At 35.0% G+C, this 27574-nt stretch overlaps 2 protein-coding genes across 4 annotated transcripts in view; both read left to right on the top strand.

The window, feature by feature from the left end:
- The first annotated feature begins 3878 nt into the window (after positions 1-3878).
- On the top strand, positions 3879-14688 carry LOC137022989 (synaptotagmin-4). The gene is made up of 5 exons (XM_067389492.1): positions 3879-3983; positions 6576-7489; positions 10999-11170; positions 13241-13407; positions 13499-14688. Exons 1-5 carry the CDS (start codon positions 3965-3967, stop codon positions 13646-13648), a joined length of 1422 nt encoding a protein of 473 aa, XP_067245593.1. The 5' UTR covers positions 3879-3964; the 3' UTR covers positions 13649-14688.
- A 9395-nt stretch (positions 14689-24083) lies between these two features.
- LOC137022990 (collagen and calcium-binding EGF domain-containing protein 1-like) overlaps positions 24084-27574 on the top strand; it is a 10803-nt gene continuing 7312 nt past the window's right edge. For 2 of the 3 annotated variants that reach the window (XM_067389494.1, XM_067389495.1), the window contains exons 1-2: positions 24084-24278; positions 24734-24814. In XM_067389494.1, the coding sequence (XP_067245595.1) occupies positions 24196-24278; positions 24734-24814 (164 nt within the window). In that variant the 5' untranslated portion in view covers positions 24084-24195. The remainder of the gene's footprint in view (positions 24279-24733; positions 24815-27574) is intronic. The other variant, XM_067389496.1, reaches the window with a different exon arrangement.

The raw sequence follows: 27574 nt of genomic DNA on the forward strand, positions 1-27574 counted from the left end.
TAACACGCGTCAGGAGGTGCGGTTAGTTATCTGTTTAACTAGTCATGTGTGTGCTTGTGATAATGTGATGCTGTAGTTCTGCATCGAATACCAAGTTAACTGTAATTATACTCAATAATTATGATCAATACAATTAAAAGCTGCCATATGTTATTGATGTGCTCGAATAATGAGAAATGTCTGACCATGTGTGTCCGCTAGATGGCAGCTAAACAGCTTGACTGGAATATATTGAATTAAAGTTAAATAAATTAGAATAAACTGAATTTAAGTAACCTAAGAGCAGATATAGTCCACAGGGAGCGAAATGACATCATAACTGTCAGAGAAGATGCGTTCATTTACAATGATTTTGGTTTTAGCGTTATATTAGTAACGTTAAACAACACATGCCAGAAACAATAAGTTTTAAAAACTAACTAACAGATAAATAAATAAACTAACCGTGCGTCTGCTCCTCGGTTTGGTGCCATGTCCTTGACTGTTTTCTTTCTTTGCTAAACCGAAACTGAACAATGTAACACGCTAATACTGATGCTGAACTGCGCATGCGCCAAAATAAACGTCATCGTTGTACAAAACACACATCTATTAAATAAATCGTCTTCGATATATAAATAACAAAAATCCCTAAAATGTATAAAATATTTAGAAGAAATTTGTAAAGAAAATACATATATGTAAAAGCTTTCCCTGTATGTTATTGTACCAATAATGCATTCTTGTATCTTTGTCTAGTCTTGTTTTGTTTGTTTCTTTTTTGTATATGTGTATTTGTATGCAATTCCTTGACAATGTTCTTATGTTACTGAGCATTAATAATAATAATTTAAAAAAAAGCAAAATTCTCTTATTCGAGGACAAGCACTGGGAGAAAATAAATGAGCTGTTTACAGTTTCTAACCAAACTTTTATATATATATATAAATACATTTTTGACAGAAAAAAATGTCATTGATGGGCTTTTCCAGAACAAGAATTGAAAATGACTTGCTGCGGTTTACAAATCCTTTTGAGAAAATCCTTTGTTTTAACTTATGATAATTATATTGCATGTACTCACATTTGTTTAGTTTAAGGATTTAGTTTTAAAAATAAAAAATGAAAAGGAGAAAAAATGGCACACTGCTTTATCTGCTTCCATAAGACTTCAATATAGCATATTTGCTCATTTTAAAAGCATTTAAATTTTTAAAAATATTTAGTGTTTTTCCTCAAAATATAGAATTTTTTCTGAAATGCTTATTTAATAAAAATAAAAAATAAAAAGCATTCAAAAAATGATTCAGTATATTTACTAAAAATAAACATTTAAAACATTTAAGAACATATAGAATTATAAAATATTTTGAAAAAAATATATAAAAATTAACATTTTAAAATATTAAAATTTTTTGTAAATTTGCATGTAAAAATAAAAATGATGTTATATATTTACAAAACGATGAAAAAATGGTATATTTGCTAATTAAAAATGTTTAAAATAAAAAAAATTAAAAACATGTTTTAAATAAAATGTATTCTAGGTGGTTGCAGGACATCACTATGCAGTTTCTGAGGTGTTTTGAGTGGTTGCCAGGTGGTTGCTAGGGTGTTCATTACTACATATTTGTGGTGCAAATTATAACATTGGTTTCTAATTAAAATTAAAATTCCTAAAGAAACATAAGTGGCTTACCTCAGCATACTGGATTAATTTTTATACATTATTGCATCCATGTACAACTGTTCATATTATGAAATCAAAAGTGACTGATTTTCCTGTCTTGTTGAATGAATCATATTTTTTAACTCAGAAATACGTCACATTATGAAGTATGACTGGGTTGCAAATGCAGCTCTTTAAATGCTGACTTTTTCTTTCCTGGCAATAGATGTGATGAAAACATGCAATATAGATTTATGGGAGCAGATAAAGCAGTTCTGGGTTTTTATTTCTTTGACTTTGAATTGTTTGAGCACCTGTCCAAGTTTGCATCCTCAAATTAGTTAAAAAACTAGCTCTCAGACGTCACGGCACTGAAGCGGCTAATAGAGTCATCCATCAGCTGCAGAATTAATTTAACGAGTTTGCAATTTCATGCCAGAGAGACAGAGAGACTGACTCTCTGAAATAATAATGCAAATTTATTAGTTTTGATCAGTCACAAACAACAATTAAACTCAGACACTTCGACTTTATCAATGATCAGGGTGTTCATAAAGAGACATGCTGAAATTCTCAAACTGATTTCTGTCATTTGATCAAACAGATAATGATGTCACTTCCTGGATGATAAGTGCTTTTGTTAATTAGAATGATTTTACAAAAGACTGACATGATGCAAATGAGGAGGAAAATATGAAAGTGAATATAGATTATATCTAATGGAAAATATCTTGATAAATGTGCCTTTTAGACATTATTGTGTGTTGTATGCAGTGTGATCAAACTGTTTAGAGTCAATATGGCTGATGTTGTTGTTGTTGGATAAAATATCTTCTTTTTTTAATTGAATTTCCTGTTTCATACTTAGAAATAAATCACATTATAGAAGTAAACCTTGAGTTGCAAATGCAGCAATTTCTTGCTGACTTTCTGAGAGAATTATATAGCAGGAATATGGTTGTGTGTGTGTGTGTGTGTGTGTGTGTGTGTGTGTGTGTGTGTGTGTGTGTGTGTGTGTGTGTGTGTGTGTGTGTGTGTGTGTGTGTGTGTGTGTGTGTGTGTGTGTGTGTGTGTGTGTGTGTGTGTGTGTGAGAGAGTGAGAGAAAAGCGTTTCCTCAAAATAAGCATTTCAGAAAATTAAAAATGAAAAGCATTCAAAATAAAAGTTATTCAGTATATTTACTAAAGAAACATTTAAGAAAATATATAATTATACTATATTTTTATTTTAAAATATTTTGTTTACTACAAATTAACAAAAAATAAAATATAGCATATTTGCATTTTTAAAAATAAAAATAATGTAATACATTTACAAAAAAAACAGTAAATTTGCTAATTAAAAATGTTTAAAATCTGTGTGTGTGTGTGTGTGTGTGTGTGTGTGTGTGTGTGTGTGTGTGTGAGAAGTGTTTCCTCAAAATAAGCATTTCAGAAAATTAAAAATGAAAACCATTTAAAATAAATGTTATTCAGTATATTTACTAAAAAAAATTAAGAAAATATATAGTTATAAAATATTTTAAAATAAAAATATAGTATATTTACTACAAATTGACATTATAAAATATTTAAAAAATATAGCATATTTGCATTTTTAAAAATAAAAATGATGTATTATATTTACAAAACAAAAAAAGTATATTTGCTAATTAAAAATGTTTAAAATCAGTGTGTGTGTGTGTGTGTGACACTGTGATGATGAACCTGCTGTATTTATGCATTAATTAGTTTCTCAGATACTGATAATATTGTATTTTGTCTCTGCATGTAAGTGTAACTGCCCTAATGAAATTGTGACAACTTGCCCCACCCCTGAGATTTATGATTAAATAACCTGCTGAAAAAAGCTTGTGTCCCGGTTTTATAGGGTATTTGGAGACCATCTTAAGCCAGTTAAAGTCAGTAAACCATTTTAGACAGATTTTAGACTTTTTTTCTGCTCAAATCTACCACATATATTCCGGATAAACGATATATATTCAGTTTTAGCCAATAGATCATGTGGAAATAACATAAATCCGTCTCTTCTATTTATAATCTTGACTCTTTGAATGCATTACTTCACTAAGTCGAATTGTCTCGTATCATCATCATCATCATCATCATCACGCATCAGCAGTAAACCGGATTGATTTCTCCGCTGCGGTGCGCGTGTCTGGCGCGCGCTCACGACCGGCTCGTTTATAGCGTCTGCTGGTGTCTGTGGACGCGCAGAGACTCGTGAACACTGAGTTTAATGTGTGAGAGCACTCAATAGAGAGCATGACTGCACTAGTTAGTCAGATTTGAGCAGCGCTCTCAGCCTCTGGGAAGATGCAGGTTGAACTTGAAGGTAAGAAAAATATCAGAATGATGCTTTTAATGTTTTAATGATTGTTTAGTTCAGAATCAATGGGAAGATATGTCATGCATGAGTTTTTATACTACTATATAAAGGCAACAGCAGCATCCTACAATGTCTGTAAGATGTTTAAAATCAGTTTCACTTGATGATTTTATTGGTTTTATTTTCACAGAGTTTTTTTACTAGGTTAAATATACTACAAACTGTTGCACAGGAGACACAGCTGGTATTGATCATATTTGACTTCAGATTGAGTTATGAATGCTCACTGTCTGAGGTTTGGCATCAACGCGGCTCTGTTTCTGATCACTGATGCCTGTGTCACTGATTAGAACCCAGAGCCATTTCCTCTGCGCTTTAATGCGATCACCAATGATGAGTTGCGTTTGACAGAAAGGAAACGCAGTAAACAAACCCTCAGTTATCATCAGTCTAATAGTTTTCACAGTGAGCTATAACTACTTGTTCCTTTGGTGCACTACAGCAGAATATGTGATATTGCTTTGGCACGACCAAAGTCTTAAATCATGGCATGAGTCACTGGAATTACTGATGATTTTTGTAAAATCATGCTGCAGTATATCCAATGACACCACTCAGCTCTCACTGTAAAGATTTTTCAAAGATTGTTGAAGTAAGTTTTACAAGAAAATAATGTGAATTCAGGTAATTTGCCATTCAGATGACTGGGACAAAAATGCCCCAAATATCAGTTTTTCTACTTTCAAAATTTCACATTTATTTCACTGTGTTACTTGCTATTTCTCTTCAGCTGAGGCTTCAATAATGATTAACTTTATGGATGGATGGACAGATATTCAGATAGATATTCGGATGGATGGATGGATGGATGGATGGACAAATATTCAGATGTATAGATATTCAGATATATAGATAGATAGATAGACAAGTATTTAGATGGATGGATGGATGAATGGATAGATATTCAGATGGATAGATATATGGACGGATGGATGGATGGACAGATATTCAGGGTGGATATATATTCAGATAGATGGATGGATAGATATTCAGATGGATAGACAGATACATGGATGGATGGATGGATGGATGGATGGATGGATGGATGGATGGATGGATGGATGGATGGACAAATATTCAGATGTATAGATATTCAGATGTATAGATATTCAGATATATAGATAGATAGACAAGTATTTAGATGGATGGATGGATGAATGGATAGATATTCAGATGGATAGATATATGGATGGATGGATGGATGGATGGACAGATATTCAGGGTGGATATATATTCAGATAGATGGATGGATAGATATTCAGATGGATAGACAGATACATGGATGGATGGATGGATGGATGGATGGATGGATGGATATTCAGATGGATAGACATATATTTGGATGGATACACAGAAATTCGGATTGATGGATGGATGGATGGATGGATGGATGGATGGATGGATGGATGGATGGATGGATGGATGGATGGATGGATGGATGGATGGATGGACAGACACCACTCAGCTCTCACTGTAAAGAAATTATTTTTCAAAGATTGTTGAAGTACGTTTTACAAGAAAATAATGTGAATTCAGGTAATTTGCCATTCAGATGACTGGGACAAAAATGCCCCAAATATCAGTTTTTTTCCTTTAAAATTTCACATTTATTTCACTGTGTTACTTGCTATTTCTCTTCAGCTGAGGCTTCAATAATGATTAACTTTATGGATGGATGGACAGATATTCAGATAGATATTCGGATGGATGGATGGATGGACAAATATTCAGATGTATAGATATTCAGATGTATAGATATTCAGATATATAGATAGATAGACAAGTATTTAGATGGATGGATGGATGAATGGATGGACAGATATTCAGGGTGGATATATATTCAGATAGATGGATGGATAGACAGATACTTGGATGGATGGATGGATGGATGGACAGATATTCAGGGTGGATATATATTCAGATGTATAGATATTCAGATGTATAGATATTCAGATGTATAGATATTCAGATATATAGATAGATAGACAAGTATTTAGATGGATGGATGGATGAATGGATAGATATTCAGATGGATAGATATATGGATGGATGGATGGATGGATGGATGGATGGATGGATGGATGGATGGATGGATGGATGGATGGACAGATATTCAGGGTGGATATATATTCAGATAGATGGATGGATAGATATTCAGATGGATAGACAGATACATGGATGGATGGATGGATGGATGGATGGATGGATGGATGGATGGATGGATATTCAGATGGATAGACATATATTTGGATGGATACACAGAAATTCGGATTGATGGATGGATGGATGGATGGATGGACAGACACCACTCAGCTCTCACTGTAAAGAAATTATTTTTCAAAGATTGTTGAAGTACGTTTTACAAGAAAATAATGTGAATTCAGGTAATTTGCCATTCAGATGACTGGGACAAAAATGCCCCAAATATCATTTCTACTTTCAAAATGTCACATTTATTTCACTGTGTTACTTGCTATTTCTCTTCAGCTGAGGCTTCAATAATGATTAACTTTATCTTGATTATGTGTGTTTTAATAGCGCATCTCCAGATCTTATTGGCTGTTGGCTTAGCCGTTCTCTGTTTCTGCCTGGTGATTGGCTGCATAATCTGTTGCTGGCATCGGAAGTCCCATCCCACGGATGACAAGGAGGCGGGGCTATCCTTACCTCCTCTACCTGCAGATCATGTGACGGTGACTCTTAGCCCCTCCCCTTCCATCAACACCCTGCCAATCAAACAGCAGTATGAGGAGCTGGATGGAGACGTCCTGGACTATCCCTCATTGAACAGCAGCTCAACGCCGTCAGAGGACGATCTTTCCTTCACATCTCTTTCGGGACCTCCGAAGTCTCATTTCACTCTACGGCGGCTCAGTTCACCCGTCGTTTCATCGAAACCCACTAAACCTGCCGTTCATGTTCGTTCCTCGCTCCCAAACATTCCTAAACTCAGCCTAAAGTCGCAAAAGCGCAAGAACGGTAACATCTCCTATACAGAAAGCAGCAGGCTTAAAGCTGATAACAACCAACATTACGGCTCCAACTCTCACAAACCCACACCATCCCTTCACTTCACTTTACTTTTCTCACCGTCGAAGGGCAAACTCACTGTCACCATTCTGGGTCTCTATCGGGGGTCAAGGAAACTGAGTGGAGCCACAGTCAGGGCGTGTCTGCCTCCGCTCTGCCCCACGCCGCTTCAGGACGGCCGGACGCGCAGACGCAGCCTCAGTCCAGACGCTCCTGCGCAGGTGTTCCAGCTGCAGGTCAGATCGGCAGAGGAGCTTCAGACCTGCACCCTCAGACTGACCGTGTCCAGCAGGGATTTCTCAGGTCTGAGGGAGACGGCTGTGGGCGAACTGGAAATGGCATGTGCAGAAATCCACTGGGAACCCGACTCCACCGTCACCTTCAATTGTCAGCTCAACCCTGTGAGGAGGAGGCTGAGGAAGGTATGAGAGGAGCAGTGTGATAGTGACAGACATATTGAAACAGGTTTCTAAACACTCTCCATATTCCATTAGTCAGACAAACATACGCCACTTCAGTGGTGAAGTAGAACCAAAATTGATATTTGACTGGATGGTTGGATAGATGGATGGATATTCAGATAGATATTTGGATAGATATTTGGATAGATATTTGGATAGATATTTGGATAGATATTTGGATAGATATTTGGATAGATGGTTAGATATTTGGATAGATATTCAGATAGATATTTGGATAGATGGTTAGATATTCAGATAGATATTTGGATAGATATTCGAATAGATATTCAGATAGATATTTGGATAGATGGTTAGGTATTCACATACTGTAGATTTTCAGATAGATTGATAGATATTCACATAGATAGATATTCAGATAGATGCATAGATAGATGATTAGATATTCAGGTAGATAGATATTCAAACAGATAGATATTCGAATAGATAGATAGATATTCAGATAGATAGATGGTTAGGTATTCAGATAGATGGTTAGATATTCAGATAGACATTTAGGTAAATATTCAGACAGATAGATATTCAGATAGATGGATAGATATTCAGATAGATAGATGGTTAGGTATTCAGATAGATGGTTAGATATTCAGATAAATATTCAGATAGATAGATGGATAGATATTCAGATAGATGGTTAGATATTCAGATAGATAGATATTCAGATAGATGGTTAGATATTCAGATAGATAGATAGATAGATAGATAGATAGATAGATAGATAGATAGATGGATAGATGGATAGATATTCAGATAGATGGATAGATAGATGGATAGATATTCAGATAGATGGATAGATATTCAAATAGATGGTTAGATATTCAGATAGATAGATGGATAGATGGTTAGATATTCACATACTGTAGATTTTCTGATAGATTGATAGATATTCACATAGATAGATATTCAGATAGATAGATAGATATTCAGATAGATGGATAGATATTCAGATAGATAGATGGTTAGATATTCAGATAGATGGTTAGATATTCAGATAGATGGTTAGATATTCAGATAGATAGATTTTCAGATAGATGGTTAGATATTCAGATAGATAGATAGGTCGATAGATATTCAGATAGATGGATAGATATTCAGATAGATAGATGGTTAGATATTCAGATAGATGGTTAGATATTCAGATAAATATTCAGATAGATAGATGGATAGATATTCAGATAGATGGTTAGATATTCAGATAGATAGATAGATGGATAGATATTCAGATAGATGGATAGATATTCAGATAGATAGATAGGTCGATAGATATTCAGATAGATGGATAGATATTCAGATAGATAGATGGTTAGATATTCAGATAGATGGTTAGATATTCAGATAAATATTCAGATAGATAGATGGATAGATATTCAGATAGATGGTTAGATATTCAGATAGATAGATAGATGGATAGATATTCAGATAGATGGATAGATATTCAGATAGATGGATAGATATTCAGATAGATGGATAGATATTCAGATAGATAGATAGATGGATAGATATTCAGATAGATGGATAGATATTCAGATAGATGGATAGATATTCAGATAGATGGATAGATATTCAGATAGATAGATAGATAGATGGATATATATTCAATTAGATGGTTAGATATTCAATTAGATGGTTAGATGGTTAGATATTCAGAAAGATGAATGGTTAGATATTCAGATAGATGGATAGATATTCAATTAGATGGTTAGATATTCAGAAAGATAGATGGATAGATATTCAGATAGATGGTTAGATATTCAGATAGATAGATGGATAGATATTCAGATAGATGGATAGATATTCAGATAGATGGATAGATATTCAGATAGATGGATAGATATTCAAATAGATGGATAGATATTCAAATAGATGGTTAGATATTTTCATTTAGATGGATAGATATTCAGATAAATAGATAGATGGATAGATATTCAATTAGCTGGTTAGATATTCAGATAGATGGATAGATATTCAGATAGATGGTTAGATATTCAGATAGATAGATGGATAGATATTCAGACAGATGGTTAGATATTCAGATAGATGGTTAGATATTCAGATAGATATTCAGATAGATGGTTAGATATTCAGATAGATATTCAGATAGATGGTTAGATATTCAGATAGATATTCAGATAGATGGTTAGATATTCAGATAGATATTCAGATAGATGGTTAGATATTCAGATAGATATTTACATATTTTCATGGTGAGATGGATAGATATTCAGATATTCAATTAGATGGTTAGATATTCAGATAGATAGATTGATAGATATTCAGATAGATGGTTATATATTCAGATAGATAGATAGATAGATAGATGGATAGATATTCAGACAGATGGTTAGATATTCAGATAGATATTCAGATATTCAGATAGATATTCAGATATTCAGATAGATATTCAGATATTCAGATAGATATTCAGATAGACATTTAGGTAAATATTCAGACAGATAGATATTCAGATAGATGCATAGATATTCAGATAGATAGATGGATATATATTCAGATAGATATTTAGATAAATATTCAGACAGATAGATAGATGGATGATGGGTAATATGATGATGTAAGTATAGTGCAGTACTTGATATAGACGCTTTAATTCGAAGTGATTTACATTGCCATGTGTGCATGTGATCAGATCAGGCATTTCCTGGGAGTTGAACCCGTGCCGTTGCTAGTGTAGAAAGCAGCTGTCATCAGCACAGAAGCTCTACAGCACACTGTTGCAGTGAGATCGTACGCCTGCGTGACCAGCGTGCCAACAAGTGCTGCGTTAGCCTGGCCTGGAGCCAGAGAGCTGCGGAGAGAGAGGAGCACGAGTGGAGATCAGTAATGCAGCAGAGGAGGAAAAGAGAGAGAGAGAGAGGAAAAACTGAATGTTAGCTTGACAAAAAGACTTAGTTTAAAGCCATAAGTCTTTCACAGATAGAAATCTTGGGAAGTTTGTAGAGAGATGTGTAGTTTCAGGTGTATAAGCAGATGGAGGAATGATTTTGGGTATGTTGTTGTCGATGTTAATTGTGTGTTATATTTTGGGTCAGTGAGTGTGTTACTGAAGGATTGAGATGATTGGTCAGTGTGTATTCGTGTGGCTTGAGTCCAACACAAACTTCCCCTCGGGGACAATAAAAGGTACTGAACTGAATATCTCCTTGCTCAGTGATTCAGCGTGGGCTCAGAGTCACTCTGAAGACACTTCAGTGTGAATGCTAATGTTCAGATGCAGTGTGACAGTGAGTTTGTACTTCCTCTGAGAGTCTAATACGATTACGAGGAGATGTTATTTGAGGAAAGCGCTGGAAATTGACATACAGACACATTCAGTTAAAACATGATCTGGAAAGATCCGTGTCTGGGATCCACACACACACCTCTCACATCATACATCTAAAGTACCTCTTTTATTTTCTTACCAGCTCTTTTAAATCAAGTTTTTGTGCTTTCAGAGTCAGAGTTCTCATGATGGAGTGGGGGACATCAGGGCTTCTGTGTGTCCTGTGCGTTTTCTGGGACAGATCCTGATTCTGCTGCAGTATCAGACGCTGGCGCATCGCATGAAGGTGATGGTGCGGAAAGCCGAGAACCTGCCCAAACTCACCCGGATGCCTGGGACTCCAGGTCTGTCCGTCTTTTATTAAAATGTTTCTTGCATTTTCTCTTTTGTAAGTGACTTTGGATAAAAGCATCTGATAAATGAATGTGTAAATGTTCTGTATACATTTAAAATTATTCATATTCAGACCAAGTTTGATGGATGGATGGATGGATGGATGGATGGATGGATGGATGGATGAATGGGCGGATGGATGGATGGACGGACGTACAGACAGATAGACAGATGGATGGACGGATGATTGATAGATGGACTGACAAACGGAAAGATGGATGGACAGATAGACGGATGGATAGACAGATGGATGGACAGACAGATAGATGGATGGGCAGATGAATGGATAAAAAGACAGACTGATAGATAGACAGATGGATGGACGGACAGATAGACAGATGGACGGGTGGATGAATAAACAGATAGACAGGCGGATAGATGGACGGATGGACAGACGATAAATGGATATAGTATATGACGATAGATAGATGATAGACGGACAGATGGATGGACTGATAGTTGGACGGACGGACAGACAGACGGACGGATAGAGGAACAGATGGATAGATAGACGGACAGACAGATGGATGGACAGACGGATGGATGGATAGATGGAGAGATAGATGGATGGACAGATAGACAGATGGATAGTCGGACGGATGGATCGATAGACAATGGATAGATGGACAAACAGATATTTGGATGGACAGACAGACTGATGGAAGGATAGACCGACAGATAGATGGATGGATGGACAGAAGGATAGACAGATGTATGGATGGACAGATAGATGGACAGACAGACGGACGATAAATGGATATAGTATAGGATGATAGACGATGGATGGACGGATAGACGGACGGACAGATAGACAGATGGATAGACGGATGGACAGATAGACGGATGGACAGACGGATAGATGGATGATAGATAGACGGACAGATTGATGGATGGACGGACGGATAGATGGACAGACAGATAGACAGATGGATAGACGGATGGACAGATAGACAGATGGATAGACGGATGGACAGATAGACGGATGGACAGACGGATAGATGAATGATAGATAGACGGACAGATTGATGGATGGACAGACGGATAGATGGACAGACAGATAGACAGACGGATAGATGGATGATAGATAGACGGACAGATTGATGGATGGACGGACGGATAGATGGACAGACAGATAGACGGATGGACAGATAGACAGATGGATAGACGGATGGACAGATAGACGGATGGACAGACGGATAGATGGATGATAGATAGACAGACAGATTGATGGATGGACAGATGGATAGATGGACAGACGGATAGACGGATAGATGGATGATAGATAGACGGACAGATTGATGGATGGACGGACGGATAGATGGACAGACAGATAGACAGATGGATAGACGGATGGACAGATAGACAGATGGATAGACGGATGGACAGATAGACGGATGGACAGACGGATAGATGGATGATAGATAGACAGACAGATTGATGGATGGACAGATGGATAGATGGACAGACGGATAGACGGATAGATGGATGATAGATAGACGGACAGATTGATGGATGGACGGACGGATAGATGGACAGACAGATAGACAGACGGATAGATGGAGGATAGATGGATGGACGGACAGATAGACGGATGGACAGACGGATAGATGGATGATAGATGGATGGATGGACAGATGGATAGATGGATGATAGATAGACAGAGGGACAGATAGACAGACAGACAATAAACGGATATAGTATAGGACAGATGGACGGACAGACAGACGGATGGATAGACGGAGAGATAGATGGATGGACAGATAGACATGGTTAGTCAGACGGATGGATCGATAGACAACGGATAGATGGACAGATAGACGGACAAACAGATAGTTGGACGGACAGATAGACGGACGGATGGATGGATAGATAGACAGATGGACAGACAGATGGACAGATGTATAGATGGAGGATAGATAAACGGAAGGATAAAAGCATCTGATAAATTAAATTTCAAAAACATGTAAAGTTGCTCATATTGAGATGAAGGGAGACGATCGTGACTGTATTTGTTTGTGTAGATCACTATGTTGTGATCAACCTGCGTCAGGACGGCAAAGTCATCAGCACTAAAGAGACGAAGGGCGCCAGTGGAGCGAACGCGGTTTGGAACGCACCCTTCCTGTTCGACCTGCCAGCCGGTGACATCAGCCGACTGCCGCTGCTCCTGGAGCTCATCGTCATGCAGGTGAGAATATTCACTTTCAAATATTCAATATCACATCACATGATGTGTCTCAATTTCAAAATCATGACATGGCTCTGTTATGGATTGACAGGGAAGGCTGTACACGAAAAGTTGCATTCTGGGTCGTGTTCTGATTGGCTACGAAGGCTCCGAGGCGGGAAACCAGCACTGGAGTGAGATGTGCAGCAGGGCGCAGGTGGAGACGGCGTACTGGCATGAACTCCAACCAGACACCTCATAGGCCAGCAACGCTTGATTGACATGCCCCGTAACCAATCAGATCGCTCCGTTACATTTCTCATTTCACAGTGGAGGCCACTAACTGTGGAACCTGTTTTGAGGAGACTTGAGGAAAGTTTTCTGCTGAATATGTTTGCAAATATGATTAGTTAGTTAAAACATTTGCACTAGTGAACTGGTCAGTCTTGTTCCTGTAAACTAAAACTTTGATGATTTTGTGGTGTTAGTGTCATTGTGCTGCTTGTAGTTTTTGGTCCTGCTCTAGTGTTTGTTTCAATGTCTTTATACCGCGGTATGACACATCAAATGAAGGTTTGAAAGATGATCATTATTCTTGTAATCCCAGTTAAACCAAACTATTTCATTGATTTAGTGTTTGTTTCTCCTGTCGATCCCTTCCCTTCGATATCTGTGTTGAAGTGTGAGATTCAGAGCGCATGCAAAAGAAAATACGATGCAATATTCATGATTGGATGTGGCCAAATAAAAAATCTGATAAAAAGTGCAATGCATATCAGTTAAAGTGATAGCAATGGTAGTTAGAAAGAAAGATGAATGTCGAGATCCACTTGGTTTGCAAATTTAGCTATTTTTAAACCCCCAAATGCTCACTGAAGTGGAAACGGAAGTCACAGACTGTAATTTAATGCAAGTGCATGCATGCAGAACGGCCTTAATATGCAGTCGGAATGTGTCTGTCACTTTCTGAATATTTGTCTTTTTGCATTGGATCAAGATTTTAATGTGCAGACGGAAATAAATGAGCTCCAACATGAAAGAATGGATATTTTAGGTATTTATGGTGAAATTCAGAGCTTACTGTTTCTACAAACAATACTGTGATGGTACATTTTTGGTAATGTTGTGTGGGACCAAAATGTTGAACATTTGAGCTGAAGCCAAAGAGCATGCTTTAAACTGAGCTCAATCACATCAGTGTTGGAGAGGATGGGTTTGCATGTAATGAAAAGAACAAAATAATTTTAAAGGTGCACTATGTAACTTTTGTTTTTGTTTCACATTTTTTCAACTGATAGTAGTGCTGGGCGGTATGACCAAAAATCTGTATCATGGTATTATTCTGGTGGTTTTACGGTATATCACAGTATTCTGTCAGTAATGCATGGAATATAAAAACATTTTTTTTTTTTTTTTTTTAAAGGATCTATAATGCTCCTTTACAAGATGTAATATAAGTCTCTGGTTCATTCTCCAGAATGTGTCTGTGAAGTTTCAGCTCAAAATCCCCCACAGATCATTTATTATAGCTTGTCAAATTTGCCCCTATTTGGGTGTGAGCAAAAACACGCCGTTTTTGTGTGTGTCCCTTTAAATGCAAATGAGCTGCTGCTCCAGAAGAGGGCGGAGCTTTAACAGCTCAACAACAACAAAGCTGGAGAATCTCACGCAGCCAAAATGAGGAAAGTGTTCAGCCTTACATTGTTCAAACCGGAGTCGACACTGATGGAGAGACTCAGGAAGAAGTTACAACTTTTAGACGTTTCTGAATGGTTAGTGGATAAATTGATGTAGTTGCTGTGGAGTTGATTCAACTCATCCACTAGCATGTGCCGTCATGTTCATCTTTTGTGTTGAATTGACCCTCGTTTGTGAAGCAGTCCGGCGTAAAATGACGGCATGACAACAACACTCGACTACAACAACTCTTCCTCTTCTCTAAAGCAGCCCAACATGGCCCCGCCCCCTTTGTTGCGAGTTCTTGGGGTGGGGTTTATGTAACTTTTAGGGTTAGTGATGTCATCAACCCAGGAAGAAGCTTGTTGTAGTTCTTAAAAAGTGATTTCTGTAAAACAAAATGTCTCCTTTGCATTGAACTTTGAGCGTCGTAACTTTGCAGATGTTGTTTATGATCAAACAGCAACATTAAACACTAACTAAAGTTAAAAAAGTGAAATCATAATCAAGGACCTCTTTAACATTTTAAATTGTAATCATTTATTTCCTTTTGGCAAGTTTCCTGTTTAAATTAAAATGTAAGAGAACTGTTGTGATATTATAAAAAATAATTTAACACATTATATTAGCACTACTTGTAATGGTAATATATTTCGGATATAACTTAAACAAAATGTAACAATAGTTTTATGGAATGAAATGCTTGTGAAGTGACTCTCAGAGCAGCTCTGGAGATGAAGTTCATGTCCTCTTACAGTGAGTCGACAGATGCTGAAATATGGAATTTTAACACGTTAACAACACGTAAAATACGCATTTAACAATACATGTTGTTTTCGCGTGAAAAATCAGCACATTGTTAACTGAAAACATCACGTATTTAACCTGTGAAATACGCAAATTAAAATTCACGTGTTTTTGAACCTTTTGGCCTGCCATACTGAAAACGCCGCGAGCTTCAGTATGTGTGTAGATTCACACAGAGACGCGGAAAATACAGACTTCAAATTTCAATAGCAGTATTTTTGAGCTTTAATATTCACAGACACTAGTCCATATTAAGATTTGATCTATTGTAGAGCTCAACATTTGATTTATTCATCCAAAAATGTGACATTCCGCTTTATGCAGTAAACTCCATTTCTGACTGGATTCTGTGGTTCGCGTGTCGCACTGGAGAAATCATACATGGTATTTGAGTTAGTTGTGTGGATTATTTATTGTCGTGTTATACAGTTATAATAGAAGTCCATATAAATGTAGCTCTTCGTGAACATTTATTAGACGCAGCACTTGTTTACGCACCATATGGCGGTATAAAAAAAATATATATATATATATATATTGTAGGCTACTCGAAACTGATGAACCAGTATACCGTCCAGCACTAGCTGAAATTTTCTGATAACTTCTCAACTTGATTTTATGAGCATTATAATAAAATAATAATTTTAAACAAATTCATTGCAAGAACTTTCCATTTATTTAGGTGGAAAAGTTGCACAATGCACCTTGCTGATAAAAATGGCATCTGTTTGTTAAGAAGCATGTCTGTGTTTCAGCGTTATGGACTGTGCACAGATATTTTTTATAGGTTTCATTTAAGAACATATTAGCTAACTGCACAAAGCTTGTGTTTTGATCTGTTTGAACAGAATAACACAGCAAAATCCCCAGAGTTCAATCAACTCTGCTCGGAGTGCATATGGTCCCTCTCTAAAAAGTGTTAAAATAACACTGAAGCAGTTAAATTTAATGAGATAATTAAGCAAATAATAAGGCTGTGACTTGTAGTTCTTGTTTTTTGTTATTTCTTCAGTGATTCTGCTTGTTAACAGCAGGTGTTCATCACTACTGCACAATCATTACTTCATTAATTGCTTAATTATCTCATTATATTTAACTCTGCTTCAGTGTTATTTTAACACTATTTAGAGAGGGGCAATAAGTACTCTGAGCAGAGTTAATTTTACTCCGGAGATTTTGCTGTGAGGAACTGTGGTGATAGTGTTGTCAATCATGATTGCCGACAAGCTTGTTTTCTGTGAAAGAATCAACAGTCCGCTTTCAAATGTGTGATTCATTCTGATTCATGTGCAATTTATGCATCTCTGTGACATTTAAAAGAAATGTGTAAAAGTAAATAAATACACTAATTTCATGAGATTCAGTCGTTTGCATACAAAAGAATCGGCTGCTTGTTAAATGTTCTGATATTTATAAAAATATGAATATAAGAGAGTCTTTGTCTGTTTATTTATTTTTATATGATCTCATGCATTTATTCCAGTGAAAGGTCACGTTCTCTGTGTTTATCATCAGTATTGATCATTCATCCTCTCTAATGTAATTTATTCCTGTGATCAAAGCTGAATTTATTTGATTGAAAATACAGTAAAAATCACAAAATATTATTACAATTTAAAACAGCTGTTTTCTATGTGAATATATAGTAAACTAATTTATTCCTGTGATCAAAGCTGAATCTATGTGATTAAAAATACAGTATAAATGTGAAATATGTTTACAATTTAAAATAGCTATTTTCTATGTGAATATATAGTAAAATATAATTTATTTCTGTGATCAAAGCTGAATTTTCAGCATCATTACTCCAGTCTTCAGTGTCACATGATCCTGTGAAAGAATCAACAGTCAGCTTTCAAATGTGTGATTCATTCTGATTCATGTGCAATTTATGCATCTCTGTGACATTTAACAGAAATGTGTAAAAATAAATAAATACACTAATTTCATGAGATTCAGTCGTTTGCCTACAAAAGAATCGGCTGCTTGTTAAATGTTCTGATATTTATAAAAATATGAATATAAGAGAGTCTTTGTCTGTTTATTTATTTTCATATGATCTCATGCATTTATTCCAGTGAAAGGTCACGTTCTCATCAGTATTGATCATTCATTCTCTCTAGAGATCGGCGCTGCTGTGCTCGTGTCTCATCCTTCCTTCGCACTCCTGAAAGTCAGAGGTCAAGAGGTCACGTTCTGACAATCTCACGGTCAGAATAAAGGAAAGGCTGTGTTTCCATCCATCTATTTATAGGTGAATTTTGGGTTCTTGCATAAAAAACTCGGATGGAAACGTCAAGATGCGCATCAATTCTAAAAGTGTGGATAAAGAACATATGCACTCCATTGAGGCGGATAATTTTGTAAACATGCGCATAAACTAATGCATTTACCAAATAAATCCCTCATGTGACTTGGATAACCGGACTAACCATGACAGAAGAAATCGAAGAAACTTAAATTTTTATTACTGATATTTTGCACTAATTTCCCAGAAAGTGATAATTTTGCTGTCTTGAACACATGGGATTGAAACAATGCTTTATTTGCAGATGTTTTATGCAATATTCCAATTTGTTCACAACTTTGGATGGAAACATAACTAATGACATCAGCTGGTCAAAAACATGTGATGCTATCAGATCTGGTACTGTGATTATATATATATATATATATATATATATATATATATATATATATATATATATATATACTGTAAATATGATCACCATATTCATGAGCCATGCCATTTACAATATATGGTACTCCAAAGAATACCATGGTACTTTTTAGTACTCTTTTGTTATAGTACCAGTCGTCTGTCTGTGAGTTAGTGGTTAGTTTAAATACACATTTATGACCACATACAGATATTTAGATGATTTAGAAATTCACCAGTGTTTTTCTCTGAGGTTTGTGATGGAGTTTTCCTTTTGGATCACATTACTCTGTCATTTTTATTTCCACCCTAAAGCTTGAATGTTGTAAGCAAAATATTCCCTCCCACTAAACAGAAACCATATTCAGATCAAAACAATATGTTTAGTGTTTGAACCTTTTAAAATATGTCATTTTAACATTTTAACATGCACATACATACAAGTTTGCATTTATTTGTTGAAAAATACAGTAAAAATTGTGAAACATTATTACAAATTAAAATAGCTGTTTTCCATGTGAATAAATAGTCAAATAAAATTTATTCCTGTGATCAAAGCTGAATTTATTTGATCAAAAATACAGTAAAAAATGTGAAATATAATTATTGTAATGTAAAATAGCTGGTTACTATGTGAATATATAGTAAAATGTAATTTAGTCCTGCGATCAAAGCTGAATTCATGTGATTAAAAATACAGTAAAAATCACAAAATATTACAGTTTAAAATAGCTGTTTTCTATGTGAATATATAGTAAGCTAATTTATTCCTGTGATCAAATCTGAATTTATGTGATTAAAAATACAGTAAAAATGTGAAATATTTTTACACTTTAAAATAGCTGTTTTCTATGTGAATATATAGTAAAATATAATTTATTCAGTCTCCAGTCTTCAGTGTCACGTGATCCTTCAGAAATCATTCTAATATGATGATTTGCTGCTCATATTTTTGTGTAAACTGTCATACTTTTTTTTTTTTTCAGGATTCAGTGATTAATAGAAAGTTCAAAAGAACAGTTGTTTTAAAAAAAATAGAATCTTTTGTAACATTATAAATGTCACTTTTGATCAATTTAATGTGTTCTTGATGAATAAAAATATACATTTCTTTTCAAATAAAGTGACTAAATGTTTGAATATGCAGCAGGATTATGAATGCTCAAAGCACATCTATGTTTATTGTGAGTTTTATCTTTCAGAGGCAGTGCAGTGATGGATGTGAGGCGTAATGGATGGACATTACAGACAAACATCATCCGCTGTAATGGACATGAGGAGTCATTTACTGTATGTAAGTCGCATTTTCAACAGAACGTGAGTGAATTCAGGTGTTTTTGTGACCTGCGTGTGTCTGAGATGTTTTGTTTGTGGGAAATTTATGAAGAGATGTTCCTCATATAATATTGAGATCATGAGAATGTGCCTCATTCCCTTCAGTTCCTTTTTTTAGATCGTTTGTGCTGTTTGTTAATCATCATTAGTGCAAGTGCAGTTAGTGACGAGCTGTTTCTGACAAACATGATGGATTTAAAACAGTCAGAAGTCGAGTGTGAGAGCGGTTTTTATTCACAGCATGGGAACTGTGTTGAATATTTCCTCTGGTTTTCATTTTACCAGCTTTTCCCACTGCTTGTTTAATCAGTAGAATAAATAATGAAGGATGAATGGATAAATTAATAAATAATCTCATTATGTGGAGATGTTTTATGAAGTGCATTGAGTATCTGACAGTGTTTTTCCTCTTTCATCCAGAACCAGATCCTGGACCTGGCAATGGGTGATTAATATATATATATATATTTATAATCTTTTTTGATTATCAGTCAATCTTTATTTAAACAGACTTAATATGTGACAGAGTTCTGTAATAACTGATCATAAATAAACATCAACATATGATTATGGTCATATCATAATAGCATATCACCGGTTTTACTTCCTGTTTTGTTGTAGCCACACACACACACACACACATGATTGGTGTTATCCACAATCCACCAAATGTTTGTTCACACACACAGTGCAGCTAAACCGACTGACTGTGGAGATGATGTAGCGCCCCCTGCAGATCACTGAGGATATACAGCAATATATATATATAATATAATTATATGTAATATGTGGATTCAGAAGTGCTTGTTTTGTAGATGTGAGATCTCACAGGAAGCCTAAAGTCTTCAGATGAACATGTAAAGCTGCTGTCAGCATCTGTTCATCTGTGATTTCAAATGTTTCTCACTCGTTTGAGCTCATAAACACACTCGTTAAAGAGCTTGTGGTCCAATTTGTTTCATATCCATCTGAATTCCTACATTTCCCATTAACTTACTGAACATACACAACGAGGACGGCTTGTTAAGGATAGTTTTCTGCTTTTCTTTGGCATGTTAGTGACAAATACAGTCAAACTATGATGTTCTTCCTCATTATTTCTGTCTCGTTTTCTATCTAAACCTTCTTAAATCAAGATGCATTTACTGGAGAAGCAAAATGACTGAAGATATCAATGTAAAATGCATCAAAATTAAGTGAGTTTATGCTTAAAACAAGAACAAATATCTGCCATAGGGTCAGAAAAATCATCTTGTTTCCACTTTGAATTGATTTTTCTGACTCTATTGGCAGGTATTTATTCTTGTTTTAAGCACAAACTCAACTTTAATACAGTCAGAGGAATTAATAACACATGCAGTTAATTGTTTACTGGAAAACAGAAATCTTGTATATTGTTTATCACAATAAAACTAATTTAATTGTAAAAGAACACAGACTGATCGTGTGCAGATGAGTTTGTTCTCTCCCTCTGCGACTTTATCTATTAAATTCTCTGTAAATTCTTTAGAAGTTCATTTGTGGCCCTATAAATGTTTTTATAGGCGTGTCATGAATTTTGTGTGAATTTTTGTGTTTAACTCTCTCCAGACTTAAAAAACTCTTAAATCACAAACTCAGATTCCCATGTGTAAAGCGCTATATAAATGTAATGAATTATTATTATTATTGGAACAGAAGAATATTCTGTGTTAGTTCAGATGCATCTGTTGATGTGCAAATAGGCTTAAAAATCATTTTAAAATAACAATTGACACTTTATTTGGCATTTCATATATAGAAACTGCACACATGTTTTCAGAATAATCAAGCTGTGAAGTTTTTTTTTTTTTTTTTTTTTTTTAAATAAGGATATTAATGATGTTCCTCTGATAATAACTGCTCAGATATTCTGCATAATGACCTCTATATTTCACATATTATGATCATCGAGTCTCTCGGGCTCTTCTGCATGACAAGTAATAATCTGAGTGAAATAAACTCCATCTATCATGTGTAAAGTGACACTAGAGTGCAATATAGACTTTTTAATATATATATATATGGCCTGAACCACTGGCTCTGAATTATATCACAAATCACCTGAAAATAGATCAATGCAGGGCTTTATTTCCTAAATATATAAATCAATATATAATACAGTATAGGCCTTTTTATCAGCGCAATCAAAAACAGACAGAAGTGTGTTCTGAGAACGTTTTGCTAATGTTATTTCGGAATGTTTCTGAACATTCCGTTTTTTTCTTGGTTGTGTGAATGTTCGGGGAACGTTCCATTTTGCAAACATTATTTGAATGTTACTTTTGAACCTTCTGAAGTGATTTGTAACACTTTATGCTTAAAACAAGAACAATATCTGCCAGTGGGGTCAGAAAAATAAAGTTAATTCAAAGGGAAAATAAGCAGATATTTGTTTATGTTTTAGAAATTTCTGTAAATGTATCTTGATGTTGGAAAACAAGACAGAAACACTGAGGAAGAACATAATTTTGTGCTGTGCTTTATATTCTCATCTTGAGATTAAAGTTCTTGACTCAAATGCATTTAGAATATGAATGTAGAAAAATATTTATAGATAGTTTTGGTTACTCTATAATTCAATGGTCCACTTTAGACATTTTATTCTACTAACCTACAGTCTACTAATACTCTCATGAGAGTTAGTTGTAAAATTACTTAAAAATGGACCATCAAAATAAAGTGTATTTCCCAGTAATGCTCGAATCATCATGTTGAATCATCAGCGGATCCTGACAAACAGAAGAAAGCTTTCAGACGGATAACGTGGGAACTGTTCGGATCGGGCTTGTGCGGTCAGCAGTAATGAACCAAAGTCTTTCTGTGGCTGTTTAATGTGTATTTTATGAATCATTTTATACCGGTGGGAATGAGTTTGGTGTGGGGGTGTTTGTGAGGTTTGGGTTTGGGAGGGTTCCCCTCAAAGATATTCATTTGTCATGAGCAGAAGCATGTGTTTCCAGAGCGTCCATCAGGAGACGGTTAAAGCTTTTGTTTAGAAGAAGACAATAGCTGATATAATCTGACCGTATTATATAACTTACTGAAGAACATCGAAACCAACAATCAAAGAAGCATTTTTAAACTGAGAAACTAAAGTGTACTAAAAGCCTAAAACCCTCTTAAACACAAACACTGATTCCATCATTTATCATGTGCATCTCTGTATGGGTCAAAGAGGGTTTTCAAGCATCAAAACAATAATTGTAATTCAGCTTTGAATTGTTGTTGTTGTTTTCAATACAACATTTGTTTGTTTTTTTCTGAGCAAAAATTAAATATTCATTTCTACCATGATTTACAGAAGATGCCCACTAAAATGTCATTCACTTTACAACAAAAAATTACTAATTACTTTTACCCCAAATGCTAATTACTTGTCATTTGACATTTTTAAATCCTAGCTTTTGTCCATTTGTCAGCAAGAATTTTTCACTAATTTAAAATGCAATAAAATGCTCACTTATTCTTTTATATACTTTAATACGTACAGATCAGAATAGGTAATTTTACATAAATATAAGTGTTACACTGAATGACAAAGGAACATTATTTCACCCACATTTTGGCATTTTATTCTCCCAAAACATATTTGAAACCTTAAAAATAGATATTTTACTTGCATTTAACGTGCTTTCTATGTATATAAAATCACTTTTGTAAATTTCTATTGATGTGGGAATCTAAACGTCTTTGTAAAACCCATATATGTTCATATTTCTTTATATCCATATTTATATCCAAGACTACAAATAAACTGAAAATTTGATGCCTTTTAAGAAATAATAAATAGCTGATTTATTCACCAACATTAACTATCATTAGTGCGATAAGTAAAAATCATTTAATATAATATAATGATTGTTCTAATAACTGCACATTTTAATTTTCATACTGAGACAAACTAGAAATATTTATTTTTGTGATTTTAATGCTGGTGTTTGCTGTTCTGAATTATCAGGATTTTAATGTGACAATTTATATTGCAAGAAATTATATTGACTGGCACACTTTTAATGTGCAGGGAAATAACATGTAGGCAAATAAAATAAAATGCATGCATATCTCATATTTTTTATGTTCATGTTTAAATGCAAATGAGGTACTGAATTATTAATGAGCTGCACAGGGTTAAGGTGTGTGGAAGAGGCGGAGCTTCATCTGTCATGTTTTCTGTGCTGAAGTGTGGATTAGTGCGCGCTCACTCTCAGTGCGCGCTCACAGCTGTGAGTTTGCTGGACTGAACATGTTTTTTGTTTATTTGATGAAGTTCTGCAGTCTCGTGAGACGCGTGGAAGCGCCGTGACAGTGAGATGACGCGACTTTTGCGCGCGCCGTTTGGCGTCTTGTGCGTGTTTCTGTGGACGTGCGGCGTGAACGCGTCTGACGCCTCGCAGTGAGTGTTTCTCACCTGATCTGTCACATCTCTGGATAAAATCTCATTTGCATGAACTTTTACTAACAATGAGCAATGCAACATTTATATGCATGTTGAAAATGTTCATGTAAGTTCACAATGAACTCATTTTTGATTTTAGTAATGTTTTAGTAAATGATTAATAGAAGTATGTTCATTGTTACTGATGATCCAAGAAATGATTGGATTCTTCAGTTCAAGAATCATTTCATTATTATGAGAGACATTAATACTCCCAAAAATGCTTTGATGGATTTAATGACAACAGAGAAAGTCTTTCCATCCATAGTTTCACTCTAAACATCGTCTGATAACCTGTTTTTCTGTGTCATGCATTTGATCCGTGATTACCATGAGAACAAGACAATCATTTAAGCAAAAGACGATGCAAAAAACACACAAATATCAGCTGGTTTTCTGTGTTTCTCCTGCAGAGAGGATTGTCCGGAGAATAAGATGCTGACCGTGGAGTATCCGTGTCTGAGAGCCGGAGGTCAGAGAAGCGTCTGTCTCAGGTCACCGTCACATGATTCACACATCATCATACATGTGACTCATTTGTGGATGTTTTGTGGATGTACATCATTGTTGCAACATTGAACTGAACTGAATCAACATTGAGCTGAATTGCGACACTGTTGTCTGCTTTACAGCTGAAATTAATGAATTTTGCAACACTTTTTTATTTCTGTGAAGCTGCTTTTAAATCTGTAGAAGTGAAGCTGACTTGACTTAAAGCTCCAGTTCATGATTCGAACTTTTAAACATTTGGTTCCCACACGGCGAGCGTGAGAACAGCGCTAATGTGACTGCCTATGACATGAATTGGTGTGTTTGGCTTTATGGATGATCATGTGACTCTTGATCATGTGACTCTCAGCCAGGCACCGGTTTTGACTCTCATATGGAAAGTACAACATTACTCTAAATATATATATATATTCAGAGGAACGTTTTACTTTCCATATGAGAGTCAAATCTCTTTCACAACCCTGCGGTTGTTCACTGCTGAAATATTGTGGTTTGTGTCTCATTGCTGGCCAAACCAGCGTCTGGACCGACAGTCATGCTGTAGGTGTTGTTTCTGAGGTTATTAAGAAGTGGAAAAGTTCAGAACACAAGACCGAAACAGAGTCCATGTGGATGGTGTTACGACCCGGTCTGGGGTGAGACCGCAGTGTTGTTCTGTGTAGTAATTCATACCAGAGATGAATGATTCCTCAGATCACGTGTGCTTTTAGCAGTAAACAATGCCAAATATTTAGAAATCAAGATACACTCGTGGTCAGAAGTTAAAATTAAGACTTGTGAAGAAGTCTGTTCTGCTCACCAAAGCTGCATATATTTGATTAAAAATACAGTGAAAATTGTGAAATATTATTACAATTTATAATAAGTGTTTTCTATGTGAATATATTGAAAAATGTAATTTATTTCTGTGATCAAAGCTGAATTTATTTGATTAAAAATACAGTAAAAATCACTTAATATTATTACAATGTAAAACAGCTGTTTTCTATGTGAGTATATAGTAAAATATAATTTATTCCTGTGATCAAAGCTGAATTTCAGCATCATTACTCCAGTCTTCAGTGTCACATGATCCTTCAGAAATCATTCTAATATTATTATTTGCTGCTCAATTATTATTGGTGCTTATTTATTAATAATGGTTCTTATTATTATCAGTGTTGAAAACATTTTTTTGAAAACATTCAGCTTTGATCACAGGAATAAATTACACTTTACTATATATTCACATAGAAAACAGCTGATTTAAATTATAATAATATTAAGTGATTTTTTTCTATATTTTTAATTAAATGAATTCAGCTTTGATCACAGCAATAAATTATATTTTTTAATGTATTCAGATAGAAAACAGCTGTTTTAAATAGTAATAATATTTCATATTTACTGTATTTTTAATCAAATAAATTCAGCTTTGATCACAGGAATATATTACATTTTACTATATATTTAAAAAGAAAACAGATATTTTAAATTATAATAATATTTAGTGATTTTTACTGTATTTTTAATCAAATAAATTCAGCTTTGATCACTGGAATAAATAATATTTTACTATATATTTACATAAAAACCAGTTATTTTAAATTATAATAATTATTTGTGATTTTTACTGTATTTTCAATCAAATAAATTCAGCTTTGATCACAGGAATAAATTACATTTTACTATATATTTACATAAAAAACAGATATTTTAAATTATAATAATATTTTGTGATTTTTACTGTATTTTCAATCAAATAAATTCAGCTTTGATCACAGGAATAAATTACATTTTACTATATATTCACATAGAAACAGCTGTTTTAAATTGTAATAATATTTTGTGATTTTTTTTCTTTTTGATCAAATATATTCAAGTGAGCAGAAAAGACTTCTTTCAAAAACATTATAAAATCTCAATCTGAAAATTTCAAACTTTTGACTGCTGGAGATGCAAAAAAAATTTTGTTTTCTGAGAAATGGATCAAAGTAAAGTGAGTTTATGCTTAAAACAAACAAAAACAAAACTCTCAAAGGGGTCAGAAAACTGCCCATTAGCAGTTCTTGCTTTATCGCCTCGATTGTTTCTCTAAACCCCAGTGAGATCTAATGGAGATCAAATGGAGGTTTTCGCGGCAGTGATCAGTTTGACTGTTTCTCATCGGCAGCATGTTCTCAGCAGTGAACGGAGGCGTGAGCTCCTTCAGATCCGTGTGAACCGAAGCTTCAGGCTCCCGGCAGGAGATCCGACTGTAAATCCTGCGAGAGGAAGTGTCCGCTCGTGATCACAGCTGCTGCGATCGCAGTGCTTTATGGGATACCTGCTGGTGCTCTGAGTTCTAGAGGTGTGACTGAAGAACAAACGCTTCAAGTGTGACGAGAGACATTTGGTCTGTCTGCATTGAATTAGAAATAGAAATTGATCAGAAGTGAGCTAAATCTGACACGACGTCCTCAAAAGTAAAGTAAAAAAGTGTATTTAGTTTTTTCTTTTTAGGTTTTGGTTAGTCTGCAGTCATTATAATGACCTATTTAAACAACAGTCAAAGTCTATGACGTGTTGAGAGAGGTCAGATGAGAGGTCAGCAGCAGAGGTCAGGAGGTCAAGGGTCACAGGAACAGATCTGACGTGCTGACGGCACAAACGTCCTGATGATCGGAGCTCGTCATGTGTGGTTTGTGGTTTGAGGACGGCTGTATGTGAACAACATCAACTGTAGAAATAATCCTGCGAACGGACAGATGAAGAGTGGGAAAAAC

The sequence above is a fragment of the Chanodichthys erythropterus genome, chromosome 7 (assembly GCF_024489055.1).
Source record: "Chanodichthys erythropterus isolate Z2021 chromosome 7, ASM2448905v1, whole genome shotgun sequence".
Classification (NCBI taxonomy): domain Eukaryota; kingdom Metazoa; phylum Chordata; class Actinopteri; order Cypriniformes; family Xenocyprididae; genus Chanodichthys; species Chanodichthys erythropterus.